This window comes from Notolepis coatsorum (assembly GCF_963971535.1).
Source record: "Notolepis coatsorum genome assembly, chromosome: 1".
Classification (NCBI taxonomy): domain Eukaryota; kingdom Metazoa; phylum Chordata; class Actinopteri; order Aulopiformes; family Paralepididae; genus Notolepis; species Notolepis coatsorum.
In genome coordinates this window covers 244,128,178-244,148,621 of record NC_140165.1, presented here as the reverse complement: position 1 = coordinate 244,148,621, position 20,444 = coordinate 244,128,178, and the positions used below count along the sequence as shown (strand labels likewise).

The following is a 20,444-nucleotide window of genomic DNA, read 5'->3' as shown; positions in this document are numbered from 1 at the left end:
CCATGTTACAGCAGAGACAGACAGCAGAGAGACAACCATGTTACAGCAGAGACAGACATCAGAGAAACAACCATGTTACAGCAGAGACGGACATCAGAGAGACAACCATGTTACAGCAGAGACAGACATCAGAGAGACAACCATGTTACAGCAGAGACAGACATCAGAGAGACAACCATGTTACAGCAGAGACAGACAGCAGAGAGACAACCATGTTACAGCAGAGACAGACATCAGAGAGACAACCATGTTACAGCAGAGACAGACATCAGAGAGACAACCATGTTACAGCAGAGACAGACAGCAGAGAGACAACCCCTCCCGACCAACATCATTCATATGATGTGGCACAGTCCCATAAGTCCAAAGTTATATTGTATTGCACAGCCCTTTTATATTATCTGCATATATATATTATACTATCCCGTGTAGGTTGAAGTTGAACCACATTTCTATCCTCCTTGTTAAATAGGCTTATTGAGTGTGGTACAAAATAAAAATAATTATATTTTCAGTTTCCAGTTGGGGGATATGCTTATCTTTGGCAGGAAATGACTTGCTCAGTATGAAATTAAAATGTAAAAAAATTGACTAATGGACAAAAAGAAAAGCTTAAACTAAACCCCTAACAATCGAGGCGCAGCCGTAGCTGTTTGACCTATAGAACACGATGTTTTAGCTGTTTCTCTCTGGCCTTCAAACCTGTACGGTTCTGGCCCAGCTTGGTATGGAAACAAGAGGGCTGCTGAATAAGACATGAGAGTGTGGGCCAAGAGACTCACACACTGCATTGCCTTGTGCTCATAGTGTAGATTGCACACACTACGCCGAAGCTTGTATGTCGTTCTCACTTAGACATTCACTGTTCAATTGTTTCTCTTAGTTCACTCTCACACTGTCTCATGAGAAGCCAGTGGGGTTAGTGTAAATCTAGATGTATATCGGTACTGTTTTCTAGTGTAAATCTAGATGTATATCGGTACTGTTTTCTAGTGTAAATCTAGATGTATATCGGTACTGTTTTGTAGTGTAAATCTAGATGTATATCGGTACTGTTTTGTAGTGTAAATATAGATGTATATCGGTACTGTTTTGTAGTGTAAATATAGATGTATATCGGTACTGGTTTGTAGTGTAAATCTAGATGTATATCGTCACTATTTTCTAGTATAAATCTAGATGTATATCGTCACTATTTTGTAGTGTAAATCTAGATGTATATCGTCACTATTTTGTAGTGTAAATCTAGATGTATATCGTCACTATTTTCTAGTGTAAATCTTTTGTGAGTGTGTATTGCATGTGTGTATTGTGTGTATTTGTTTGTGTGGTGGTGTTTTGTGAGTGTGTATTTGTTTGTGTGGTGGTGTTTTGTGAGTGTGTATTTGTTTGTGGTGTGTTGTGAGTGTGTGTACTGTGTGTATTTGTTTGTGTGGTGTGTTGTGAGTGTGTGTACTGTGTGTATTTGTTTGTGTGGTGTGTTGTGAGTGTGTATTGTGTGTATTTGTTTGTGTGCTGGTGTTTTGTGAGTGTGTACTGTGTATTTGTTTGTGTGGTGTTGTGAGTGTGTGTATTTGTTTGTGTGGTGTTGTGAGTGTGTGTATTTGTTTGTGTGGTGTGTTGTGAGTGTGTGTACTGTGTGTATTTGTTTGTGTGGTGTTGTGAGTGTGTGTATTTGTTTGTGTATGTGTTGTGAGTGTGTGTATTTGTTTGTGTGGTGTGTTGTGAGTGTGTGTACTGTGTGTATTTGTTTGTGTGGTGTTGTGAGTGTGTGTGTTTGTTTGTGTGGTGTGTTGTGAGTGTGTGTACTGTGTGTATTTGTTTGTGTGGTGTTGTGAGTGTGTGTATTTGTTTGTGTGGTGTGTTGTGAGTGTGTGTATTTGTTTGTATGTGTTGTGAGTGTGTGTATTTGTTTGTGTGGTGTGTTGTGAGTGTGTGTACTGTGTGTATTTGTTTGTGTGGTGTTGTCTGTTGTGAGTGTGTGTGTTTGTTTGTGTGGTGTGTTGTGCGCCTCTCGCGGGGCACCGCGGGGCTCGCTCCTGCCGTGTTTGTGCACCTGAGCGTGAGCAGAGTGTGTAGATTGACATTTTGCGTCACGCTGCAGCGCACTCCAGTCGTCCAGCTCGGCGTGGGGCCCGTGGAAGCGAGCGGCCCCCTGTCGGAGAATGACCCTAAATTAGTCATGAAGGCCATGTGCTCGTCTCCGCCCCCTCCGCCCACACATACAGGAATGTAATAAACTGTTTGTTTCCGTGGGCACACCTGCTATCATTTGCACATGGCCTCGACTTAAACCCTCTCCTTTTTTAGCCTGAAGTCGTAGCATAAAATAAATCCAATGGTAAGTGCAGTCAGTCCTCGGTTATATAGAGCCTTCGGTGGGACAGGTATGGGGGGAACCGAATAGTCGGGGTGTGTGAGATATTATGGATAAGGTGACCGCGCCGGCTAACATTCTTAAAGTCCGCCAGCCCGTCGCCCTGCCTTTGAACCAGGCTCCACTCTTGTCAAGATGAAGGATACGGGAAAATGTGCCTGTAATTAAATGGCTGAATCTCGGGGCAGACACAGAGTGATGTTTACTCACAGTGTCTGTGAGATAAAAGCATTAGAGACCATTACCCTCTTGCGACCCACGGGGGGCTCTCGGAGTGCCACTGGATTGTGTTTCGGCCCCCACCTTCATAAGGCTTTACAAATTACAGCTCTGGGAATATAAACAAGTTTGCACAAGGACTCTTTGTGCTCGCATGTGTCCCCGTCTTATGCCGGGCCCTGCCGTTTTATTATCGGGTTACGCTTGGGTTATTATCAGGTTACCCACCACTCCTCCCGGGCAGAAATTAATAATGTCGGCTGCACCGAAATGATGCAACACGCTGACCCAAACTCCGCCCCTCAACCCCCCCCCCCCCCCCCCGGATCCTCCAATCACGACTGTCTCTCTCCTCGGACAAACTTTGATTACACAATCAAAGGGTTTGGGATTTTCATAACCCAATCGCAACTGTTGCTCACTTCGAGGAGAGTGACGGTTTGCGATTGGAGGATCAGGAAAAGAGGGCGTGGTTTGAGATGGGTCAATTTCTATCGGGTGAGAGCGACTTGCCGACGGCCTCCTCTCCTCGTGGAATCGGCTTCTTTCTGAAGTGCAGTCTGGCAGATATAATGGCTGTTTTGTTTAGCAGCGGATCTGCCTAAAGTACATAACGTGAATAATTCATCCCTCGATCAAGATTGGACTGGGAAAAGCAATTGCGGGACAAACAGTTTGCGGTGTCTCAGGCGTGTGTGAGGGGGGGGGGGGGGGGGGGTGGTGGTGGGCCCTGTCCATGTCTATGTCACACTGTGTCTTTAGCGAATGCGTCATGTTTTATTGATGGGAATCTTCTGGCCTTGTTTGCTTCACGAGGCACCAACCTGATGAAATCCGCCGCACGCTTCGTTTCACCTCCGCGGGGTGGCCGCATTGGCATGCGAGAAACTACCAGCGCCCCTTTACACGTTCTCATCTCCCTATCCGCGACTCTTGTTTTCCTCCGAGCTGCGGATACCCCTCGTGCACGCAGCGCACGCTGTATCTTCTCGGAGCTGTAAATGCGATTTCGCCCCCGTACTGGTGTTTTTCCGCTAAGTGGCTGCCTTTAACGGGTCTTTCTGCAGGTAAACAGCATAGGTTCACACTTTGGGACAAGGCCCTCGTGAATACTCCCCAGCCTCCTCACGCCTGACAGGCACCCGGCTACTTCTGGCTTAGTCTTCACGGCCTGACGCTAAGCAGCCCTCTAGTGAGAGGTTCTCTTTAAGTCACCTTCGTTTGACCCTGCATGCTATTTGATTGAAGCTCTTATACACGCCTTTTAGGCAAAATGAATAGACAGCATCTTCGGAGCCCTGCCCTCCTCAGAGGTGTATAATATACTGTCCTCCTTTCTCTTCACTAGCCCTTCAAGACGTGCCTGATAGTGCTACCATACAATTAGCCTTTAAATGGTAAATGGCTGCATTTATCTAAAGCGCTTTACAATTTGTTCTTCACATTTTACCCATTCACTCACCGACGGTGGAGGCGACCACGTGAGGTGCCAACCTGCTCATCGGGAGCAGTTAGGGGTTAAGTGTCTTGCTCAAGGACACTTCGACACGCTGCCCTTGAGGAGCGGTAATCGAACCAGGAACCTCCGGATAACCAGACGACTGCTCTACCTACCGAGCCACTGTCGCCCCCCAATAAATATTCTAGCTACTGTAACAGTTTTATAAGATGATTGTATATCATCTTTGCGACGCCTAGTGTTGTTTTAGTATATTCTTTCCTGCAGATAGCTAGCCTGGTGTTGGCTTTCTGTCCTTTCTCGGTAGCTAGCAGCAGCAACATTTTTCTTTCTTTCATTCGAAGTTCATTTGAAATCCCCTGCTCGCTCTGCTGACTTTACTATACTAGCTGCTTGCTTGGCTTGCTAGTTGGTTTTCACCTCTGGGAATAAATGTTTATCCTTCCTACGGCTCTAGCTATTTAAGCTAGCAGGTTACCCAGTCTATTTAAGCTAGCAGGTTACCCAGGCTATTTAAGCTAGCAGGTTACCCAGTCTATTTAAGCTAGCTGCTTACCCAGGCTATTTAAGCTAGCTGGTTACCCAGGCTATTTAAGCTAGCAGTTTACCCAGGCTATTTAAGCTAGCAGGTTACCCAGTCTATTTAAGCTAGCAATTTACCCAGGCTATTTAAGCTAGCAGGTTACCCAGTCTATTTAAGCTAGCTGGTTACCCAGGCTATTTAAGCTAGCAGGTTACCCAGGCTATTTAAGCTAGCAGGTTACCCAGGCTATTTAAGCTAGCTGGTTACCCAGGCTATTTAAGATAGCTGGTTACCCAGGCTATTTAAGCTAGCTGGTTACCCAGTCTATTTAAGCTAGCTGCTTACCCAGGCTATTTAAGCTAGCTGGTTACCCAGGCTATTTAAGCTAGCAGTTTACCCAGGCTATTTAAGCTAGCAGTTTACCCAGGCTATTTAAGCTAGCAGGTTACCCAGGCTATTTAAGCTAGCAGTTTACCCAGTCTATTTAAGCTAGCAGGTTACCCAGCCTACTTAAGCTAGCTGGTTGCCCAGCCTACTTAAGCTAGCTGGTTACCCAGGCTATTTAAGCTAGCTGGTTACCCAGGCTATTTAAGCTAGCTGCTTACCCAGGCAATTTAAGCTAGCAGGTTACCCAGTCTATTTAAGCTAGCAGTTTACCCAGTCTATTTAAGATAGCTGGTTACCCAGTCTATTTAAGCTAGCTGCTTACCCAGGCTATTTAAGCTAGCTGGTTACCCAGGCTATTTAAGCTAGCAGTTTACCCAGGCTATTTAAGCTAGCAGGTTACCCAGGCTATTTAAGCTAGCAGTTTACCCAGTCTATTTAAGCTAGCAGGTTACCCAGGCTATTTAAGCTAGCTGGTTACCCAGCCTACTTAAGCTAGCTGGTTACCCAGGCTATTTAAGCTAGCTGGTTACCCAGGCTATTTAAGCTAGCTGCTTACCCAGGCAATTTAAGCTAGCAGGTTACCCAGGCTATTTAAGCTAGCAGTTTACCCAGTCTATTTAAGCTAGCATGTTACCCAGGCTATTTAAGCTAGCTGGTTACCCAGGCTATTTAAGGTAGCAGGTTACCCAGGCTATTTAAGGTAGCAGGTTACCCAGGCGATTTAAGCTAGCTGGTTACCCAGGCTATTTAAGGTAGCAGGTTACCCAGTCTATTTAAGGTAGCTGGTTACCCAGGCTATTTAAGATAGCAGGTTACCCAGGCTATTTAAGCTAGCAGTTTACCCAGGCTATTTAAGCTAGCAGGTTACCCAGGCTATTTAAGCTAGCTGGTTACCCAGCCTACTTAAGCTAGCAGTTTACCCAGGCTATTTAAGCTAGCTGGTTACCCAGGCTATTTAATCTAGCTGGTTACCCAGGCTATTTAAGCTAGCTGCTTACCCAGGCAATTTAAGCTAGCAGGTTACCCAGGCTATTTAAGCTAGCAGTTTACCCCGTCTATTTAAGCTAGCATGTTACCCAGGCTATTTAAGCTAGCTGGTTACCCAGGCTATTTAAGCTAGCAGGTTACCCAGACGATTTAAGCTAGCTGGTTACCCAGGCTATTTAAGCTAGCTGGTTACCCAGTCTATTTAAGCTAGCAGGTTACCCAGGCTATTTAAGGTAGCAGGTTACCCAGGCTATTTAAGCTAGCTGGTTACCCAGGCTATTTAAGGTAGCAGGTTACCCAGGCTATTTAACCTAGCAGGTTACCCAGGCGATTTAAGCTAGCAGGTTACCCAGTCGCTTTGGCTCACTGTAGCCAGCACTAAGGATTGGATTTACTTCTACTCTTTCAGAGATGGGGAAATCACAAGCCAAAGACACAGCACACTCTCACTCACTGCGTGTATCACCTGCCTAGGTGTAGAACATGCTAGGCCGGCTCGGACGGTACCAGGCTCTTACCCCCATTGCATGTGCCTCGACAACAGGATATTACAGGGGTAGAATGGAATTTCTAACAATCCCTTGGCTTGTCGTTTATTTTTATTTTTAATTTTTTTTATTTTATTTTTACATGAAACAAGACACAATACAGTAATAACAACAATAAACAGGACTTCACAGGACATAGTAACAACAACAACAATAACAACAACGGAAATAACAGTGTTACCCACCATCCGGGCAGTAGAAATCTCCATATGACATCTAGAAAAGTTAGTGACCAATTGATCATTGTTAATTTCTCCGGTTGCTTCCACCTCATGGCTATTTATTTCTTGGCTGCTGTAATGCCCGCCAGTATGATTATTTTTTGTTGTATGGAGGCCGGTAGTGATGTTATATCATTCAGGAGAAGCGTTGCTGCCGTATGTGGAATTGACAGGCTACATATGTTTGAACGTTTATTTGCCATGGATTTCCAAAAATGAGCCACCGGTGGGGGCTTGTCGTTTTTTCAAGGGTGCGCTTTTGTGCCTGAAGTGCATAATGATTATTGTTGCCTGGCTATTGATATTTCTGCTTTTCATCCACCACCTTTCTCTTCGGAGGAGCAGAGATTGAACGCTTTGAGCCCAGTTTGAGCCCTCTGTATATACAGTCAGGTCCATAGATATTTGGACATCAACACAAGTTTCATCATTTTGGCTCTGTACACCACCACAATGGATTTGAAATTAAACAATCAAGATGTGCTTTAAGTGCAGGCTTTCAGCTTTAATTTGAGGGTATTTGACCGGTTGAATGCCCACCATCCACTTCACTGTTAGCGTTAATAACGCCTAATCTATGTTTTAAATTATGGCTGTGTCTAATCTGCCCGTCGCTTATCAATGACTCGTTTTCCAGTCAACATTGTCGAAGCGGATTGTTTTATCGGTTTATTTTCGTTTTATAGCATTTTGAAAAGCCATCGTTTTCAAGGAAAATAAACACATTCCATGATAAAAGACGTTTACTGGAATATTCTAGAATACACAAAAATGTTGTAATTTTTCGGCCTATTTATGAATCGTTTTCAAATCAACGCTAGATTATTGATAGTATATGTGTACGTATGCATGCTGGGGCCGCAAGCTGAAAATAGATTATCTGAGTTCCTCATCAGTGATTGCGCACACAGACACACACACACATAGGGGACACGTTGATATCTCAGCGAATACAACTCTGATTATCCCAAGACTTGTAAAATAGATTCCATACCTCAGATCAGATGTTCTCCAAAAAGATCATTCCAATTCCTGATCGCCATTCCAAAAATCGATCACTACTGTCTACTATCGATTGGCTACTGTGAATATATATTCCAGGCTGATTCCCGTCCCGCGATGACTTCCATGTTGAGCAGACAGCTTGCCAGCTCAGGGAGCCAGCTGGCTCCGCCTCTACATATCGACTGATCCCAGGTCAGTCTAAGCGACTGACGTGCAGTTACTCAGGGATAGACGATAGGGGGCGCTTTTTTCCATTCTGAGCTGCTGGAGGAGCTGCTGTACCAACGGGAGACTCGTTGATGAAATATGAAATCAGATCGCTAATAAAAAAATAAAACGCTAATACACGTCGTGGGCATTCAGGCATTGGGCTGATAAAACGTCATATGACGTGATGGGCACTGAAAGTGTTAAGGGACCAAAAGTAATTGGATGATAATAACTTATTCCCTCATTATTTCATTTACAAGGAGCAGACAAAAGGTCTAGAGTTCGTTTCAAGTGTGGTATTTGTAATCTGTTGCTATCAACTTTCATTAGGCTGAATCAAAATGTCTCAAAGCAAAGCAAAAACAGGTGTGGCCAAATCAACTGGTTTGGTACATTCTTAAAAAGAAAGAAAGAAAGCAAGAGCTGGAAAACCATGGTAAACAACTGTGGTGAATGACAGAAGAATTCTTTCCCTGGTGAAGAAAAACCACAACACAACAGGGCAGATCAAGAACACTCCAGAAGGTAGGCGTATCTGTGTCAAAGTCAACAATCAAGAGAAGAGTGAATACAGAGGGTACACCACAAGATGTAAACCATTGGCCTCGAGACCAGATTGGAGTTTGCTATAAACATATAAAAAGGCCTGTGCAGTTCTGGAACAACATCCTCTGGACAGATGAGACAAAGATCAACTTGTACCAGAATGATGGGAAGAGAAGAGTGTGGAGAAAGTAACTGCTCATGATCAAAAGCATACCACCTCATCAGTCAAGCATGGTGGTGGTAGTGTTATGGTGTGGGCATGTATGGCTGCCAATGGAACTGGTTCCCTTGTATTTTTTGATGATGTGACTGCTGACAAAAGTAGTAGGATGAATTCGGAAGTGTTTCAACTGCAATATTATCTGCTCATATTCAGCCAAATGCTTCAGAACTCATTGGACGGTGCTTCACAGTGCAGATGAGGACAATGACGTGAAACATACTGCGAAAGCAACCAAAGAGTTTTTGAAGGCAAAGAAGTGGAATGTTATGCAATGGCCAAGTCAATCACCTGACCTGAATCCAATTGAGAATGCATTTCACTTGCTGAAGAAAAAACTGAAGAGAAAATGCCCCAAGAACAAGCAGGACCTGAAGACAGTTGCAGTAGAGGCCTGGCAGAGCATCACCAGGCACAAAACCTAGCGTCTGGGGATGTCTATGGGTTCCAGACTTCAGGCTGTCATTGACTACAAAGGATTTGCTACCAAGTATTAAACATGACAATTTGAATTTTGTTTGTTAGTTACTTTTGGTCTCTTTTAAAGGAGGGTGCACATTAGTGTTGTCAAAAATATCGATTTTCTTTTTATACATATCGATTCTGAATATTTAAAACTGTTTCAATACTCATTTCCCGCAATATCGATATTTAATTATTCATTAAAATAAATTGTATAAGGAAGTTGCATTGTTTATTTCAATACCTGTAATAGTACAGTAGTCCACAAACACACATGTGCATTCAGTTAAGTTGGAATATGACTGTAATGCAAACAGTTCAGTTTGCCAGGTACATGCAACACAGAATTTCTAAGATTATATCATTTAGTTATTTTTAAATGTGTGATCTAAAGATAAACAAAGGGTTTTAAAAGTGTTATATTTATCTTCTCTTATAGTACCAGAGAGAAGCTGAGGAGAATCAACCAGCAACAAAAGCAAAATTTATTAAACAAAATATATTTATCTTTTTTCTTCTTTTTTTTACATTTTAAGATTGAACCTTTTCCCCTGTGGTATCGAAAATGGTATCGAATATCGATACTTTTCAAGGTATCGTATCGAAGTTCGAAATTCCAGTATCGTGACAACACTAGTGCACATGTAGAAACTGTTTTAATTCCTACACTGTTCACCCGATTTGGATGTAAATACCATAAAATTAAAGCTGAAAGTCTACACTTAAAGCACATCTTGATTGTCGCAGAGACCCCCGTCTGGCTATACTGGCTCACTCTACTAGAGGCATGGCTACTTCCTGTTTTAAGGTTTTCCCGTGAGTGAGACTTGTGTCTTGTATTTAGTAAATATTATCGTCTCGATGTTTCCGTCCCCTAGTTTAGGTCATGCAGTGCTGGAGGCGAATCTGAACGGGTCATAGTGTTCTCATGCCAAAGGGTATAGAGGAGCTTGAGGCCTGCTCGATGCAGCTCTGGGTTCTGCTTTCAGGGTGTGTATTAAACACCCATAGAGTGAGTTGTGTTGAACGAAGTTGACTGAAAGAGAACGTCCGGCTACTATGTGGCCTCTGTTCTCTGAAGGAAACCGAGCGAGAGACAACTGGGTGCGCCTCAAGCAGGCTCGTCTTGAAGAGCTGTCTCAGAAAGAGGGGAAAGGAGGACAGCATATGGTTATATACCTAGCTCGGGAGGTAGAGTGGTCGTCTGGTAATCGGAAAGGTTTCCGGTTTGATTCCAATCCGAAGTGTCTTGAGCAAAGACACTTTACACCTAACTGCTTCCGATGAGCAGGTTGGCACCTTGCATGGTTGCCTCCGCCGTCAGTGTGTGAATGTGGGAAGGAATGGGTGAATGTGAGGCATAAGTTGTAAATCGCTTCGGATAAAAGCGCTATATAAATGCAGTCCATTTACCGTTTACCATGTGTATATATCTCTGGGGATCCCATTGTGATGCTATAGACCACATAGCCACTCTGGGCGTTTTCTGCTGACTACCAGAGGAACTTCTACTTGACCCTTCTAACACATTTCCAAGCCAGTGAAGATGCTCTTTGATTGTGAAGCTCGTTGGAGGAGAAAATCCGCAGCGTAGAGACACGAGTAGAGCCTGGCCAGGGAGAAGGCTTTTAGATCAATGCTCCTCCCCAGAGAGGCGCTGACTTTTTGCACTAACAATAGTGCGGCAACAGTGGTTTTATTATGGAAGGGCAGTCAGAGCACATCAACATTCTGCCAAGTGGAGGAGAGGGAGAGAACTCCACGCTGTGTGACCGAGTGGCTTCTGTTGCATGTAGCAAACTTTCACTTTGAGAGCATCAAAGTGTTAGGATGTCAAGGCTTTCAAAACAACATGTACTCTGAGTCCTGACAGAATACAAGTTGTATAAATGCTGAGAATGGTTTTTAATTCTACAATGTCTACAGATGTCCACGTGTTCTTGCAGTGTAAGCGACAGCAGTTTTTTGCCAACTGGCAAACAGTATTTAATGGTTTCTCATTTGGCTTCTATTTGAACCTCATTGATCTATTGTGTATGATGTGAAACAGTACAGGTTCACACTCTTTATACTACCTATTGCAGTCTGACACCTTCCTAAGAAGCACTACAGCTTCTCCATTAAGTGCTGGCCACTGGCTACATGACTTGCTGCTGATGTAGTGGTAGCTACATATCTTATGAAAATAAAACAAGATAAATGTAAACTTGAATTGACAATCATGTTGCATAGTTATGTATTTATTGACTAAGCTGCACATGCTCTGAAATCTAGACCTTTTCTTAGTTTCTTTGTTTCCTGACCTTGCTGGTACTTGTGTGAACTGGTGCCATGGGGTTTTCTGTTTCTGGACAGTAATTGTTTAATTTCATTCATCGTTTATCATCAGTGCTCTTACAAGGATAATACAGATCATTGTTTACAGGCTTCCTTTGAAATCTAGAAATGATAGTTACTAGGGATGCACCGATCCGACTTTTTCAGTCCCGATACCGATACCTGGGTTTGGGTATCGGCCAATACCGATCCGATACCCATTGTCCAAATTATTTTTCCAAAAAAGTAAAAAATATATATATTTAATCCATGTTTTTTTTTATATATTAAAATATATTTTGTTTTTAAGAATTGTAAAGGATCACAAGTGTGTTTTTGATTTGTTGTAAACAAAGACAGAAAATAAACTTCATTCAATTAATAAACTGTAACGGAACGTAGACCAAATGCGTCCACATTTTTATAGGATTCTATCACATTTTCATAACAATAGCGAATATTACCGTTTTCATTGAGGTTTCTTACAAATTAACAATGCTTTGTTGTCCTTTATATGCCGATTATCATACAAATCTTAAATTGTACCATATGTCCCCCTTTAGACAACATATGTAACGCTACCAGCGCACTTTTGTTAAGATAATTAGTTTACCATTCGCGGTCGCTATACTGAGGCCGCAGTAATAGTTTACCGCTGTTCAGATCACGTAGAAGAATACACACATCCCTGTGACCTGTGCTAAGGATCTTGGGAAGTGTATTGTTGTAGTTTTCAACATTTTCACCTTTTAATTTTAAACCAATGCTGCCATCTACTGACAACAGAAAGTGTTGTCTATCGTCACCTTTAGAGTCACTTCCGTATACACAGTCGCCCGAAACCCATTCTAGAGATTCCCACTTTTTACTGGGAATGGGGCTTGGCCGTATTTGGTCCCAGACAATAAGAGTGGCTGCGATTGGTCACCGTGACGTTATGCCTCACTGTGTGGAAGAGACTGGGATCATTCTTTTGTGCAAGGCAACATCAGGCTTGACTTAAAACATTACTTTCCTAACTTAGTGAAACTAAATGTAACAAATTAACACATAGATATAAATGTACTCGATGGTTATTTCTTATTTTATTTATTATATTTTTTTTTTAAGAAATCCTATATATATATATATTTTTTACCGATACCCGAACCAGCTATTTTACTGATATCGGCGGCCGATACCGATACCAATATCGGATCGGTGCATCCCTAATAGTTACGCAACATATAGAGATGTGTTTTTCTTCCCTGTCCTTCCTCTACGCGTGTGAGCTTTAGATCTATTCTTCTGCACGGTAACAAAGGCTAGCTTTACATTTCTCAGCAAAAAGCTGGTTGCTTTTGTTCTCATGCTAATTATTTCAAAGTCACTGTTGTCAACTGCATTTTCAGCAGAACATTCCTCAGCACCGCGCCAGCAGTAGCACTCCCCCTCCCCATGACCCACTCAAGTAGAACCCGGACAACACGCTGTAATATCTTTTGCTGAATCAGTATTTTTTTTTTTTTTTTTTTTTTAATCTTTTTCCCCCTCCCTTTTCCTCCGATTTTCTCCCATCCCAATGTTAGTCGTTATGCCAATTCCCAATCCCCTTCCTGGTCGCTGCGCACTTACCCCCACAGTCGGTCTGGGAGAGTGGAGGCTATCACATGCTTCCTTCGACACACGTCTAGCCAATCAACCGCTTCTTTTAACCTGGCAGCGCGGACTCTCACTGAGAGTGTGTAACGTGTGGAAGGATCACACTACCGCCCTTAGATCCTATCCGCGCTTAGCAGGCGCCCCGACCGAACTGTAGGAGTCGCTGTTTACAACGACCCCGGACCACCCCGCCAGCTTCTCCCACCCTCTAATACTGCCAATTGTATTAGTGTGAACGGCCAGCCAAGCTGGTGACAACCCCGGAGCTGTGAGCTGGATTCGAACAGGCGAATCCAGCGTCTCCGGGGTTGGTGACGAACGCAATCTCCGCTACGCCACCTGACCGCCCAGTATTTAGTATTTTTAATAATGTATCCTAAATGGTATTTCTCATGTGCAGCACCGAATTTGATCAGTTATTGGTCATATGGGTATCGCGGTATTCTATATTTACAACATTATGTGGATATGGTCAATCTGTTACTATGGGTCGGCAGTGGCTCAGGTGGTAGAGCGGTCGTCTGGTAATATAAAGGTTCCTGGTTCGATTCTGGCTCCACGAGCAAGACACAACACTTAACCCTAACTACTCTCGATGAGCAGGTCGGCACCTCGCATGGTTCGGAAGACTCATTAAAATGTGCTACACTATATAAACACGGTCCATTTTCCATTTCCTCCATGTTGTCCAGATGCTGGACAAGCTGCGTGACCGCTGGACCAACACGGGCCTGTGGGAGAAGCTGGAGGAGAGGAAGACTGTGATCACGGAGCCCCGCGGCGGTGCGAAGGGCGACTTCGACCAACTGCTGCAGCGCTATTATGATGCTATTCAGCCCTGTGGGGACAGAGGTGAGACTCAGGCCAGACACATTCTTCTTCTTTGTCTATGTTTATTTTCTACAGCATTGATGTATACCTTTATGTTAGATTGGATTAGATTCAAATGTATTGTCATTATATTAGTGCAATAGTAAATATACAATGTACAGGTGATTAAACTGGGTATAAAATATATAAATTAAGGTGCGGCCGGGTAGTGCAGCGGACTAAGCGTCTGTCTACCACCACAGAGACAGTGGGATCGAATCCAGCTGTGGTGCTTCCGGGTTGGCCGACCGTCCATACTAACACAATTGGCAGTGTTAGCGGGTGGGTCCTGGTTGTTGTAAACAGCGACTCCTACAGTTCGGTCGGGGCGCCTGCACAGCGAGGGAAGGATCTAAGAGAGGTAGTGTGACCTTCCACACGTTACACTCTCTCAGTGAGAGTCCGCGCTGCCAGGTGAAAAGAAGCGGTGGGCTGTGTACACAATATGTGTCTGAGGAAGCATGTGATAGTCTCCGCCCTCCCGGACCGACGGTAGGGGGTAGAGTGCGCAACGACCAGGAAGGGGATTGGGAATTGGCATAACGACTAACATTGGGATGGGAGAAAAACGGAAAAAGAAGGGGGGAAAAGAGAATAAAAAAAAATATATATATATATATATACGGTAAGAATAAATATATATACAGCATTATTGTGTTAATTATAGTAAAGCTTTGTTGCAAGAGGCGACCCTCATGCCGTCTGCATCTGTGTCTTTTGCTTCGCTGGTTGCAGACGGAGCTCTGCTGATCGCCGTCTGCAGGGGGAAGGTGAGCGAAGGCCTGGACTTCACAGACGACAACGCCAGGGCAGTGGTCACCATCGGCATCCCCTTCCCCAACATCAAAGACCTGCAGGTGAAAACAACATGGAGTTGTCTGTTTACATAGAATTTGAGTATTCTCAGATCAAGGATCATATGGTTAGTTAGTGATGTTGGGCTGTGATCAAGGATCATATGGTTAGTTAGTGTTGTTGGGCTGCGATCAAGGATCATATGGTTAGTTAGTGATGTTGGGCTGCGATCAAGGATCATATGGTTAGTTAGTGATGTTGGGCTGTGATCAAGGATCATATGGTTAGTTAGTGATGTCGGGCTGTGATCAAGGATCATATGGTTAGTTAGTGATGTTGGGCTGTGATCAAGGATCATATGGTTAGTTAGTGATGTTGGGCTGTGATCAAGGATCATATGGTTAGTTAGTGATGTCGGGCTGTGATCAAGGATCATATGGTTAGTTAGTGTTGTTGGGCTGTGATCAAGGATCATATGGTTAGTTAGTGATGTTGGGCTGCGATCAAGGATCATATGGTTAGTTAGTGATTTTGGGCTGTGATCAAGGATCATATGGTTAGTTAGTGATGTTGGGCTGTGATCAAGGATCATATGGTTAGTTAGTGATGTTGGGCTGTGATCAAGGATCGTTCAGTACTGTAGAGGTTTCTTTGTCTTGCCACTACGGCTGGGCGATACGGCCTCTAAATGATATTATGATATTTTTTTACCATATCACGATACACGATATATATCGCAATATTTTGACATTTCCTCTAAAGCACTTAAAAATGCTTGATTTAACCCTTTGATGCATACAGTCACACCAATATGATGATTATAATAGTCCCTGCAACATATGTTTGCATTAAACCATGAAGATGCTTTAAAAAATAATTAAATGAAAATGTACTAAGAGTAGTCTACTGACACACTAATTAAAAAGAATTAACATCTAAGACAATTTATATAAAAACTCTTGGGTGCCTCGTGCCTAAGACTTTTGCACAGTACTGTGTTTTCTATCCACTTTAGCCAAACATATATATACATACACTACTGTGAGAAAATAATAATCACACACAAAGGGATAATGGCTTATAGCAGACTTAATGATTTTAGAATATTTCAGATAATGAAATGTTTATATCGTCAACTATCCCGTTAGTATTTATAGTGTAACGCTTGGCTACTTTAAATCATTGAACGTAGAGTGCTGGTCTGTGTCTATAATGAAATGAGGAAAGCTCTGCGCTAGGGATGCTCGATATTGGCTTTTTTACCGATACCGATATACCGATATTGTCCAACTCTTAATTTCCGATACCGATATCAACCGATACCGATATATGCAGGGTTCCCCCCCCCCCCCCCCCCCCCCCCCCCAAAATGGAATAATTTCAGGTAATTAACATTACATATCTCTTGTTGTGGAATTAACACAACATTATGCATACTTTTGACAATAAATAAAATCTGAATTTGTTCTTACTTGCTTGCCTGGGTAAATAAAGGTTATAGAAATGTTTAACAAAAAAACGATACAGATATTTTCCGATATCACATTTTAATGCCGATATCGGCCGATAATATCGGTAGGCCGATAATATCGGACATCCCTACTCTGCACTAAAGCAAGTCTCATCTCAGCCGCGACGTGACGACATATACTCGATGTTCACAATATAGTAATTTACTACATCTGATGTAGAACAAGCCGCGATACATCGAGTATACTCAATATATCGCCCAGCCCTACTTGCCACGTCTTAATTTCTATGCCTGATTGTCGCGCTTTCCTGCGCTTTGGACCGAATAACCCCTCCCCCTCGCCCCCCCCCCCCCGCTCCTCCCCCCTCGCTCCTCCTCACCTTCCTGTCAGAGCATGTTGAAGCTTCCCTTAACCTGCTCTGTCACCGTGGGAGACACACGGGTGATTGACGCTTCCCAGAACCCTTTCACCACAGCGGACGCTGTCAGCTTCAGCTCCGTCGGCTCTGAGCTTTGATTTTATTTAGCACTTCTGCTTCACTGGAGGCCGAGGGGCTCTGCCAGGCTGCCAGGAGGGCACGGGGTGGTGCCCTGGCATCAGGTTCTTAACCTCACATGGCCCCGTTATTATTTTGTTTTTAATATCAGCCCTGTATAGGAAGGGGAGAGGAAGAGATGAATGAATGAATGAATGAACGATCATTACATTTATATAGCACTTTTCTAGACACTCAAAGCGCTCTCCACAATGTAGAGTGGAAATTGCCTCCTTCACCACCACTGGTAGCACCCAACCGTGGGTTACGCAGGCTCAATGGCTACCATACACTGGCACCAGGCACATATCACACTACACAATGGCTGAACGGCTCAGGAGACAGGGATTGATATCAGCCAATTAAGGGGGGAGGGATGATTAGGTGGCCTTGATGTCAGAGACCTGATTGGGAATTTTGGTCAGGAACGTCGGGGAACTCCTTGCGAGAGGCGCCCTGGGTTCTTTAACAACTTGAATTCAGATGAGGTCAGAGGACCAGAGGGAGGGTGCCCGGAGGAGGCCAAGGCTGGGGGACGTCCCGGGTGGAGCTGGTGAACCGCGAACACACTCTGAATTCCAAATGCCGCGCTTTGTGTCGCCAACAACAGCATTTGTTTGTTTCCCACCTGGCCTCAGCTCCTCGGAGAGCATCTGCTGCCAGGTCTGGTCACAGCCTGCCGCGGGACGAGGTGGCTAAGGTGTCACGGTGGTGACCGGTGATACCGTGACCTTGCAGTTTGAAGGTCACACCGACTCCCCTTCTGCTTGGTGCCAGCTTGGCCCACAGCGGACACCTCCTTAATGCCGGGGATGGATTCCATTGATCTTTACCCCAAAGGTCGTGTTGAATATTTGTTGTTGACTCTTATTCAGAATGTCTTGATGTTACGAATGAATAGTGTCAAGACATCACAGGTTTTGGCATGGATTATCTATCTATTTCCTCATCCTCTCCAAGGAAACTATAACAGAAGGAAGGGTCATCACGTCAGAACACCAGCGTTCTATGCTTGTTGCCAGTTCTATTGAAGCCTGTATTAAAATTCGAAATATAGCAGCTATCTGAGGAAATATACATCAACCAATATGTCAAACATTAGCTATTTAACAATGCAACAAATTGCAGATGATTCTGACATCCGAGGTAATAACCTGTTTAAATGACGGGTCCTAAACGAGGAGACGGCTGATCCCATTCAACTCAATGTTGGCCCAATTGAACGTTTCCACACTTGGCAGCACCAATGTGCATTGATGACGTGATGACCCTTCCTTCTCTTATAGTTTCCTTGATCCTCTCCCTTCTCCTCCCACTGCCTCTTCATCTCTTCTCCGCCATCTCTGTCCTGTGAATCTCCCCCTCTCTCTTTCCCATCTGTCCTGCCTCTCCTCTCCCTCCCCCTGCCTTCCCGTCCACGGAGGACAGAGGTTACGTGGCCTTGTGTCTGCCCCCAGAGGAGCCCTGAGGGGGTGTAAAGGTCTGTGAGCTGACTGACCCCATTAGCCTGCGGAGGGGACGGGGACACTGACACTAATGACACCACGGCACTGACAGCACTGCTAAAACACACAGCGAGGCCACGGGTACACAGGCATTCCACTGTGACAATGCTGCAGGTCAGACACACATATATATATATACACTCACACTTACACTCACACACACTCACACACACACTCACACACACTAGGGCTGGATGATTAATCGAGTTTCAATAGCGAATTTGCGATCACGAAAACAAGATAATCGAAGATTATAAACGCACCTCCCACCCCTCCCCCAGTCGACTGCATGGTGCACAATTGTAGAGCCCTGGCCTATTTTATTTTATAATTATATTACATTCTATTGTACTATTTTAATTTAGTTTATATTCTATTATCTTATTCTACCTTTTATCTTGTTCTACTGTAATTGTCTGTCCGTTAATGTCGCACCAAATTATCAAATTCCTTGTATGTGTAAACTACTTGGCAATAAAGACCTTTCTGATTGTGATCAGAGTCCAGGCAGTAGTTTCAGTTGGTGTTCAGAGGGAGGAGCCACGGCGTGTTTCAGTTGGTGTTCAGAGGGAGGAGCCACGGTGTGTTTCAGTTGGTGTTCAGAGGGAGGAGCCACGGCGTGTTTCAGTTGGTGTTCAGAGGGAGGAGCCACGGCGTGTTTCAATTGGTGTTCAGAGGGAGGAGCCACGGCGTGTTTCAGTTGGTGTTCAGAGGGAGGAGCCACGGTGTGTTTCAGCTGGTGTTCAGAGGGAGGAGCCACGGCGTGTTTCAGTTGGTGTTCAGAGGGAGGAGCCACGGTGTGTTTCAGTTGGTGTTCAGAGGGAGGAGCCACGGCGTGTTTCAGTTGGTGTTCAGAGGGAGGAGCCACGGCGTGTTTCAGTTGGTGTTCAGAGGGAGGAGCCACGGCGCGTTTCTCCCGTTATTCTGAAGCGTCTTTGGTAACTTGTAGAAGATGACAGAAAGGCAGCCTTTGGTAAAAAAAAAGAAAAACGAATTCAGTCGTCGTCATGTGATGTTCTCAAATCAATGAGACATTGTATTTAATAATCGTGATTTCAATATCGATCAAAATAATCGTGATTTATGATTTTGGCCATAATCGAGCAGCCCTAATACACACATAGGCATGTGCAGTTGTGTACGTGCATTAATGCACACATAATATATTTAAATTAGCACTGTCCGTTTATCGCGTTAATTAGATTAATTAATTACACAGCTAATTATCGCGTTATGAAAATGAACTCAAAATGAACTACAAAAAAAACGTTTATTTAAATTTTTTACAATATTTTTTTTTTATCTCGTTCATTCCATAAGAATGTAGAATACACATTTACAGACTTTTTTTTTATATCGTCCATTTGCATGTTCTTGGTATCTGATTCTAGGGACATCTATGGATCTCAGGGAATGTATTCCCAGTGTCAGAAATACTGTGGGCTAGATCCACAAAGAATGGATTGCACGGTGCAAGTTGCACCCTTACTTACAATTCATTATGAATTGAAAATGGGGGACCCTGATGTAAACAAGACTAAAGTCTTTCTCTGGTCTGCATCCCCTTAACAATTGTGTGTATTGAGCTGTACTGTATTGTACCCATTCTGCAATCTGTTAATACAATTTTCATTCAATCAATCTGCACGGTGATTGATTGAATGAAAATGTTATTTTGAGTAAATTGTAATGAACCAAATGAGAATATCAATAAATTTTTTTTTTATCTTTGACTGTCAATAACACCATTGACCAGGCTCAAATTGACCAGACCTGGAAAATCTAAGCAAATTAATAGATGGAAGATGATGAAACAGAAGGTTTTGTAGATACAGTACTGAATTCTGCCATCCGGACACATGCAATTTGAAATATGATTATAGAATATAGAATATCAGGCCTAAAATGGTTATGCGATTAAAATGCGATTAATTAATTACAAATCCTGTAATTAATTAGATAAATCTTTTTAATCGCCTGACGGCACTAATTTATATATATATTATATATACAGTGTTACTCGAAAGTATGTGAACCCCTTTGGAATAGTCAGTTTTTCAAATATTTCATACATTAATCATTATTATATCTTCATCTAAGATACATTTTCTGATAAAGCGTGTCATGATTGAAGGAAAACACAAAT

At 43.4% G+C, this 20,444-nt stretch overlaps 1 protein-coding gene across 1 annotated transcript in view; it reads left to right on the top strand.

Annotated features, from left to right (window-relative positions):
- brip1 (BRCA1 interacting helicase 1) overlaps positions 1-20,444 on the top strand; it is a 97,492-nt gene that overhangs the window by 62,305 nt on the left and 14,743 nt on the right. The window contains exons 15-16 of the mRNA XM_084312514.1: positions 13,814-13,973; positions 14,727-14,848. Of these exons, the coding sequence (XP_084168640.1) occupies positions 13,814-13,973; positions 14,727-14,848 (282 nt within the window). The remainder of the gene's footprint in view (positions 1-13,813; positions 13,974-14,726; positions 14,849-20,444) is intronic.